Genomic DNA, 10,238 nt, shown 5'->3' with positions numbered 1-10,238 from the left:
TCAAGCGCATTAGTGTGCGGCACATGTAGGCGTGTGTATTCAATTATAAATGAATATGTTTGTTGCGTTATTAAGCAGCAAACAGTTAGGCGGAGATATGAATATGTGATGTCGCATGAATATATAGTTAGTTGAAGCTCCATCATTGGTGCTGTTGTATACATTTAGGCGCACGCCGTCTGGTTGCGCTTGTATGACTTGATTTTACTATAATTAATAACGGTGCTTAGTTCATTTAAGTCGTTAAGCATAAGCACTTAATTTCCTTATAAATGAGGAGTTGGAAGGACGGACTTTCATTGTCACTCTCTTTTATTAGAAAATTATTTCTTCACATTGTAAACATTTCTCACTTCAACTCGATTTTTTTCAGCTGGCACACTTATGAAAAAAAGTGTCAAAATCACATCTAAAAATTTTCAATAACTCATTCTGCTTTATTTACAAACAAAATTAGAAACTGCCGTAAAATTTCCGTTCAAAATTCCAAAAACAAAAAATCTGCAGCTCTCACCAAACACATGCATTGGAAGAAAGAGGAATAGTTTTTAATAGATATTAGAGTCTGGCACTGCAAAACTGTCCGTTGTAATGTGCTATACCACTGAGGATACAGCTTTTGCTTTGGCCTATACGAGCATAGCATTTTGGGGGCTTTGCGCATTAATTCATGCCTTGGTGCTCTTGGTGCATGCGAGTTTGGAGTCGACGGAACCGCGTCGGTGTGATACGGCTTTAATTAGATTTGTGAAAAGTGAGTAAATTGTAATGATTTTGAAGGTAAAGATGGGACACAAAAATGCTTAAAAATTAATACAATTAGTATTGTCTGCCTGAAGGTATGCTACATTTCAAAAGCATCTGATATTTTTCTGTTTTTGAATGTGTCATGATATATTTTTGTTAATGTAAACAATTGTATGACTTAAAAGTTTTCTTACTTTTTGAATATTTGTTATAATTCTGAAAATATCATAAAATTCTGCCCCTTGTAATATATTTCAAATTAAACAATAGAAGCGCGACATCTATCGTTGAAATATGGTATGATACGTTTAACTTATGTATCTACTAATGAACTTTACCTTAATTGAGTTTAATAATTAGAATCTATCACTTATATTATTTTCCAATTTCGTTCCAAAGCTATACCCGTTGACTTTCACTTCAATGCGCTGTTTGGTGATTTACTGCGCACTGGTGCCTCATTTATACTACTCAAAGCAATTAATGACGTAAGTTTATTTAAGGCTTAGTTTGCTTTAACCGTTTTTTATATATAAGCAATGATTTTAGAAGGTGAAAAGTAGCTTATGAAAAGTTTTTATGATTATTTAGAACTGGAAATGTTGCTCGTATAAAATTATAATATTTTTTTCAATATTTGCTAAAACTTATATTTAATTAATTAGTTTTTTTTTAATGTTTAGTGCAACACCAATATGCTTGTGAACTTTTTGCGCTTCAAATATGTTGAAGTATTTCTTCTGCTAATTTTATTTACTGTCAGCAGTTTCAGAGAAGACGCGAACGCATTTGCAAAGGCTTACTATACGATATCGCTGGGTGAGTAAAATTTATATATCAAATATACTTCATAGACTCATTTATAGTAAAAAAAATAACTAATCGAGATTTTATAATAAATTATAAAAAAAATTCAGTGGAAAATAATTTTTTCATATATTTCTATTATTCAAATTAAATTTTGACAAAAAATGTTACGTAAAAAAAATTTATTCTGATTAAACTTTGGTAAAAAAATATTATTAAAATGTAAAATTTTATTATTAAATTTCAATTTTGGAAGAAAATTTATCGAAAACAATTTCATATATTTTATTATATTATATTTATTATATCTATTTCTATTCAAATTAAATGTTGGTGAAAAAAAAATTAATAAAAAAATATTTGAAAAAATTTCGTTGGAAAAAAATCTTAGGAATTAATCAAATTTTCAGTTTTAGATTTGGCAGTGCTGTATATTATATTCATATATTGCTGCGAGCTCTTAGCCAATAAGTGAGCAAGAAATGAAAAGGCTCCTTAAATGCATGCGTGTGTATGTGTGGGTTTTAAGCGGGTAGCTGTGTACAAAACTTCAACATTTATTAAAAAAAATCAATACAAATTATGTATATTAATTTTTTGTTAAAAGGTTTATTGTACTTATGAAAATTTTTGCAGCTAAAGTGAAAAAATATAATAAAATATAAAAAAATTATTTAAAAGTATTTAAACTTATTAAAAAGTGCTATTAAAATTTATTTTGGAGTTTCGAATAACTAGTTTAATTTTTAAGTTTTTTACACACACTAAAATTTCTACAAATCTTCAACAATCATACCAATATTGCATATACAAGTATATGAAAAAAATAACTTAGCAGTGGATTTACAGCGTGCTGATAGAAATTTACGACAACTTAAAGTCAAAGTCGTGCTCGACACTCAGCAGCACGTTTCTATTGCAGCAATTTATGAAATGTCACCGCCGTTGAACTCTGAACTTGAGGCAATTTATAAACACAACAATGTACAAGGGGCATATAGGCATGAACGAGTATTTCCTGCAGTAACAACAACAAAACACTTAGGTATACATATGCACCAAAAAAGCAATATCAATCAAGGTAGGTGAGCATACATTGAAACACATACATATAAGCACACACTGGCGTGCATGTAACAATCTCCTTCCTCATTTACAACAACAATAAGAAACACATGTTTTGGTTGACTGCCAACATCAGTGTTTCTTACAGCCATAGTTCCAGTAGTTGAGCGCCCAGCAGCTGCCACATTGCCTGCGTCTTTTTTTGCCGCCTCCAGCAGTCATTTTGTGTTGCATAGTTCTAACGTCTAGACGCTTATTGTTGCATTTTAAGTTTTATATTTTGCTAAAGTCATTATTCAACGGCTATTGTATGTGGTGGTGGTCGCATATATGAGATGATGCAGAAATAAATTGAAAAAATGTGAAGTAACTTTTGGGCTTGTACGAAAATTACAAAAAAGTAGAAAATAAAATAAAATAAAATAAAATAAAATAAAATAAAATAAAATAAAATAAAGCAAAGCAAAATAAAATAAAATAAAATAAAATAAAATTAAATTAAATTAAATAAAATAAAATAAATGAAATAAAATCCAATTAAATTAAATTAAACTAAATTAAATCAAAATAAATTAAATTAGATTAAATTAAATAAAATAAAACAAAATAAAATAAAATAAAATAAAATAAAATAAAATAAAATAAAATAAAATAAAATAAAATAAAATAAAATAAAATAAAGTAAAGTAAAATAAAATTAAAAAAAATTAAAATTAAATTAAATTAAACTTAACTAAATTAAATTAAGTAAAATTAAATTTTAATGAAATAAAATTAAACTAAATTAAATTACATTTAATTTAATTACATTTAAATTAATGTAATTTAATTTAATTAAATTTAATTAAATTAATTTAAATCAAATTAAATTAAATTAAACTAAACTAAATTAAATTAAATTTTAATGAAATCAAATTAAATCAAATTAAATTAAATTTTAAAGAAATAAAATTAAACTAAATTAAATTACATTAAATCAAATTTAATTAAATTAATTAATAAAATGAATTTTAATTTAATTAAAAGTTAAATTAAATTAAATTATATTTTTTGTTATTTGAAATGAAACCAAAAAACTGTATTAAAATTTTGCCAGAAATTATAAAAAATGAGAATCTAGTACACATATTCAATCAATTTATCTTGCATAAGTGTTAGATATCACTATCAGCATGTTCAGAAAAGAGTTATTCATATATATATGCACATATCTACATAATTACATACATACATTTCTATACGCCTGGTTAACGGCATTATTTATACAATGAGCAAATTCATATTTTCTCCCGTTATTCGTATGCACACATTTCATTCAATATCCTGCGGACACAATACAAAATTCTCGTTTATACCACAACGAGATAGAAATACACACACACACATGCACATATATGTCGATATAGATATGCAGATTGGCCAGCTGGTAGCTTAGATAATCTAAAATGTGCAGTTGCCACAGTAACAATTCACTGAAATTGAAATAAACTAAAATGGAATTTATTTTCTAATTTAAATAAGCTAGAAGGCAACAAAAGTAAAAAGCAATATAACAACAAAAGCTATCACAAACTAGATGCTAAATGCGCATAATGTACACATAAATACGCAGAAAGGCCAGTAAACGGTATAAATAGGAGATAGATAACAAAAACAATCAAAAAAATCCAGAAAAAAAATTAAATGTAAATATCGAGAATTTCGAAAAGGTTAGAAAAATTAAAAAAATAAGTCCAGACACATAATGAACCTGAACGGTGTGGAATTTAAAACCATTCAGTAGCATAAATGATACAGTTTTGAGTGGTTAAGTAATAGTTTAGCTTAGGAAACCTATGTATATACTACTCTGGATGGCATTTTTTTCTAATATTATCTTGATATTGGGTAATCGAAAAAGTATTTTCGTATTTCTAATATTGAACTCCATCTTTTCATAAATCTAACCCCACTATAATGTAGTATTGAGAGATCTGAAAGGAATATTGAAAACTGTTGCATAATTACCCGTTAGAGAGAGTCTTCAAGCTTCGACCCTTGTCTATACAACAAATTTTATTCAGAATCCTAACTGACAGCTTCCTTGGACACAAGCCGAGCGCAGGCATTCTTCGTCACATCACACATTTTCTAACATTTTTCATGTCAGAAACATGTATTAATATACATACTTTTAGGCGCACATGCCTGGATTTTATAGGTACATCATAAAACGCAACCAACCTACCACAAAACGCTCAAAAGTAGGCTATGGTTGAGTATGATATTTCTATTGAAAAATGTATGGAAAATTTTATACAACGCTGTAGCTATGTAAGTATGTGAGCGTATGCTAAATTGCCTGAAAGAGGAAATATTCAATAATTTTATATGCCAGCTTGTCGTTAGCATTATTGCTTATTACTTGTTGTTGGCGCGCTTATCGTTATGTCGCTTCATAACTGCTTACTGTGCATGCCATCGCATTTGCATACCTACAAACACACACACAGTCAAATAAATTTCATTTTATTTACGCAATATTGATGAGCTGCTTCATAGCGGCACACAGTTATTGTTGTTGTTACTTTTATGTTTATTATGTACGCCTTTTTGTGCTGTCCGCTTTTGTTGTTGCACATTTTTTGCTGAAAAATTGCTAAATTTTTATGATTGCAAATATCGCTCTCAGCGCCAACGTCCCCTTCACTCACTTCATTATGGTTATTGCGAAATTTCGCAAGCTTGTGAATGGCTGCTGCCAGCCATTGTTGTTCCTTGGCAGCTCTTTGTTGTTATTATTTATGCTTTTTTAAGCTTATTTAGAATGCTCTTCCTTCGCTTTCGTCGCTACTTCTGCAATATATCATATTTGTATACTTCCTCATTGTTGTTGTAGGGTTGCTACAATGTGTTGCTGCGCGTTTGTCGCTACAGCTGTGTCGCCATCTTCGAGAAATGTTTGCGAAATTTCCTCATTTTTTTAATTTTTTGTCACTTTCTAAGGCAATCGTGCAAAATTCGTATTTTCTTTGTTACTTTTTTCTGCGCAGCTCTGCCATCTTGTGCATAAATTGTTGTAATGTTATTATTAAAATTTCTGCAAAATTAACTGAAATTGCTTTCATGACATTTTGAAGAATGTCAGCGTGGAAGTCGCTTAGACTTTTATGCTCTACACTTTGTTAAGCGTATTTACTTAAAGGATAAATTTGCTGATTACCTTTTTGATGCTGTCAGTTGTTGCTTGCACTTTGTAAATATGAAAAGCTCAGCTGTTGTCGTTAGCAGCTAAATTAGTGTCTATTTGAATTTTGGGAAGCTAGAAAAGGAGTGGAGAGTTTTATAATATATAGTTTTTGTTGTATGACTTTTTTTATGCCACATTTCGTGAAGATATCTCTTCAAATGAAATATTTTTCCATAGGAGCACTTTATTCCGATCGTTCAGTGTGTAAGGCTATACGCTACAGTAGTCCGATATGGGCTTTTCGGAAAAATGAGCAGCTTCTTGGTAAGAAAAAGAAGGGTGCAAAGCTTCACAACGATATCTCAAAATCTGAGGGACTAGTTAGTGTATATACAAAGAACACATATCTATCCAGGTGAGATCCATCTATTTTTGGATCAATCCTAAGACCTAACCATACATAATCAATTACTTAAAGTTCGTAATCGTACGATTACTTCTGTTAATCGCACACTTTTCCATATTTGCTTAACAATTATACTAACTATATCCAACCACCAATCCAGCACATTTTTGCAACCATTGATACCCTCACAGCTAGGCACATTAACTCCGCATCCGTTGCATGTCCTTTCAAAATAATAGCGAGTTGTCGACTAAAGCCTGCGAATGCAATAATAATTTATGCATTTGTATATATACGGCCAACAATAGCGCATAATATTTATGCGAACCTAATGAGGCATGCGAGTAGCAATGAATTAGCACGTCAGCACTGTCCTGGCTATCCTGTGAGCGCTAACAAAACGTTTAATGCTTACAAAATCTATTGTGTTGTACTTATGCCGAATTTAAAATTGTTATTGTTTGGTAAATATTGTTCAGCACTTATTTTTGTCGTGCATGTGTTCGCTAAAATGGCTAATGAAGTGTGCCACCACTAAAAGCCTTTGGCTAAATCATGAGCAAAAAATTATTGGCAAATAGAGCACGGGTTAAGTGGACCAAATAAATGGCAGCAGAACTGGCAGATTGACCGGAATTCTACATAAGAGTATAAATCTCAAAAAATACTATAAATAGAGAGCATGATTATATAAGGTAACTATGTATATCGGCTATTCGAACTTGTGGGAGGAGAACATGTAGCAGCATACTAAAGCAAATTTTGGTGTTATGGAACTAAAAACTGAACTTTAATTGTTCACTATTGTAAAAAATTATTTGAGAAAACATCTAGCAAATCTTAGAAGAGCACTTCTTAAAGTTGTATTAAAACTACTAATCTCTACATCGGCTCTTGAATCTTAATTAAATTTTTTCTGTCGAAAAGTTACGACAAATTCTATTCCTTATTACATGATTCTGCCTCAGCATTATACACTTCCTGCAATTCATAAAAAAATATATATTCATAATCTCTCATCTACCCACAATCGAGTTATGGAGTTGAGGAAGCAAGCAAAAATGGTTTATTGCATTAAAAACAATTTGCCACACGTTCACCAGCCAAGCCAAGCCAATCACGTACAGGTTGCATTGTGAGTACATGAATATTGCTGTTAAGAGCGTAGGAAAGAAGTAAATCGGTTTTCATACATTTATGTACATATATCCGCATGAATGTTGCTTACTGCCACACAATTACTTGTAATCTAATATTTTTATTAAAAAGTTGAAATACTGCCTAGAAGAACAGCGCTTGCGGTGGTACAAGCGAAATCGAGTGCATGAGTTGAAAGTGTGGGTGAATATGAGATTGTATGTATTTGCACATCATACTTCCTTAACTCGACTTCACGTTGTAAATGAGTCATTTTAGGCTCATGTACATATGTAAGGTGAACTATTTGTAGACCTAAGATTTGAATAGGCGCCATTTTGTTAAGCATCCTCTCTCTTTTCCTGGCAGGCAGGTAATCACAACTTTTTTGTGCGCCTTATGTGCATGCTGGCGTTGCATACTGCTTGGCTTGGCGACAAATTGGACTAACTTATTGCGCATAAAAGTATGCTAGAGTACGTGTACGTGCTAATATGTAAGCCTGTGTAAGCCAATCACTGCGAAATTGTTAAAATTATGTGCGTGAGTGTTAGAAGTGCTTAGTAAATAAATTTTCGGATTTTCATTTACATAATTATATTTATAACAACCGTAAATGTTGATAAAATACTATCGCATTAAAAGCTATGTTGTAAATTTGTATGACCATTTTAGGTTCCATATGCTTCTTTACTTTTTATAAACTAGCCTTATACTCGTACCAACTGTTGTAGGTATAGAATATTTCTGCTTCCCGTAATACTCTTTTTTCCCAACCTTAGCTAATTCCACAACCAAAGTTTCGCAAAAAAAAAAAATTCAATAACACTACATGAGGTAAGAGCTTAAAGCTAGTACATAGTTTAGGTTAGGTTTTACTGGTCGGTTATGACGCCATACGTAGACCTCCTGGTTCTTATTAATGCCATATAGTGTTACTCGTCAGACAGGATATCAACGTTTTTTGCGAACTTTAAGAGAGACTTGATACCTGAGTTTGCTACTTCGTCAAGTCCTTTGAACTGGAAGCTCTTATATACTTAAAAGAATTGTAGGTAAGGCTGGATAGAGGCATAGAAGGTGTTCTAGCGTCTCCCTCATGCCTCCTTGCCCATCCGGTCGCAAGTAAGGGCTTGTACTTAGTATGAACACACCGCGGAGCTGCATCTAACGCACCTGTAGTCAATTCCAGAGCCAACACCTATGTAGATAGTCAAGTAGCAATCAAGTCAATAAACTCGTGTCGGATATCGGTCAGAAGTGTCTTAGGAAACAAGTGAAAAGTGTTGCCAGTAGCAGGCAACTTCACTTCTACTGGGTAGCAGGCCAGAAATGCATCGTGGGCAATGAAATATGGGACAAGATTTCCAAGAATGGTGTACGGCTAACACCCGAAAACGTGATCAACATTGAAAAACCCATGCATTCTTTATACGACGATCTGGACAGAGGGATGATAGAGAAAATCAAAACCCGATGAAATAATCTCATGTACAAAATGGTAAATCGGAAGTACACAAAATTCCTATTTCCACTTGATAGAAGAGACTGTACAGTTAGAATACTAACTGGTCACCATGTGGTGACGGCACACGGCCGCAGGATGGGACTAACAAATCGACAAGATTGCAACAAATGTCTAGAGCAAGGCACTAGGGTAACGATGTGGCGTCTCTTGTGCACTTGTCTCGGATTGGCAAGACTATGCTATAAGCATCTGGGTTAACCACGGTATGATACACGGCAGGAAGTATCGATAGTGAGGCTGCAGAGTATGTTAAAATTCAGGTTAAGCGCAGGCATTCTAAAGGATGACTTCTTCTCTTGGACTTAGCAAGTGAACTTCATCTGGTGTCGCAAAGGACCAAAACTGGTATATGGATAGCTTATTGGCCTACAAGATTAAGCTACCTAACCTATGTAATATGAACGTAAGAAAGCGAAGCAAGTAATATCCGTATTCAGGTGTTTTACTATCAAACAGTATTGGAGATGATTCTGACATTGACAAACCAAGTTATAAAGGTTATAACTTATGGTATAAAATCATTAAATAAGGATAGTTCGTCTAGTTTTAACTCAGTATTAATGTCTTGACTTATCTTTAGAGAGACTTAGATTTGCAGAAAAATCAGCTAGCTGAGAACTATATCGCTTCATTAAAAAGTAGTCATAAAAAGTTTCTATTAAATATACTCGTATTCCAGGTTGTTTGAGTGTTTATGTGTCAAAAAACATTTGAAGCCATGAAATGTATTTGACTTGAGAACCGGAGCTATGAAATTTATGCTAATATATTTTTTACAAAAATACTTTGGTAGATACTTTTTATTAAAAATTATTTTCTAACTTAAATTTATACAAAATTGTTTTGTTAAAAAGTATTTTTTAACTTAAATTGTTGCAAAATTTCAATATTTTTCCATATCAAACAAATGGCAACTCTAAAGCCCTTATTTCTCGCTTCAGCAGTGCAATCCCAACTCCGTTCCTCTGCAGCGTGCACAAAAGCGTAATTCGATTTCCACAACTACCGTTTGCTACACTTGATTTACCATGATTTATTTATTTCAAATCATATCCTTGAAAAGTTCAATACAAACTATACACATACATACGCCCGTAGCCATGGTACACATTGGAAGTATATGTGTGTAAAATTTTTATGCACGCCTATTGATTTAGTTGTATGCAAATAAATATTATGCCAAGACGACTTACGGAATAGTTCCACATTTACTTTTCCCAGTTTATTTCGCATTTTGTTGTTGTTGTCGTAAGTGAAAGCTTTTTCGCTTTTATACCATTGAAAGCATATTGCTTTTGTGCGAAACCAAGTGGCGGCAAATATGATGTAGTAAAGTGATATTGAATCGAGGCTTCGGCCATAATGGGTATGGCATATAT

General features: G+C 32.0%; 1 protein-coding gene across 1 annotated transcript; it reads left to right on the top strand.

Annotated features, from left to right (window-relative positions):
- Positions 1–561: 561 nt before the first annotated feature.
- LOC105227077 (uncharacterized) lies at positions 562–2,180 on the top strand. The gene is made up of 4 exons (XM_049452071.1): positions 562–754; positions 1,147–1,235; positions 1,431–1,566; positions 1,965–2,180. Exons 1-4 carry the CDS (start codon positions 592–594, stop codon positions 2,027–2,029), a joined length of 453 nt encoding a protein of 150 aa, XP_049308028.1. The 5' UTR covers positions 562–591; the 3' UTR covers positions 2,030–2,180.
- Positions 2,181–10,238: the final 8,058 nt, after the last annotated feature.

Source organism: Bactrocera dorsalis, chromosome 3, assembly GCF_023373825.1.
Source record: "Bactrocera dorsalis isolate Fly_Bdor chromosome 3, ASM2337382v1, whole genome shotgun sequence".
Taxonomy (NCBI): Eukaryota; Metazoa; Arthropoda; class Insecta; order Diptera; family Tephritidae; genus Bactrocera; species Bactrocera dorsalis.
This window is presented reverse-complemented; position numbering and strand designations above follow the sequence as displayed.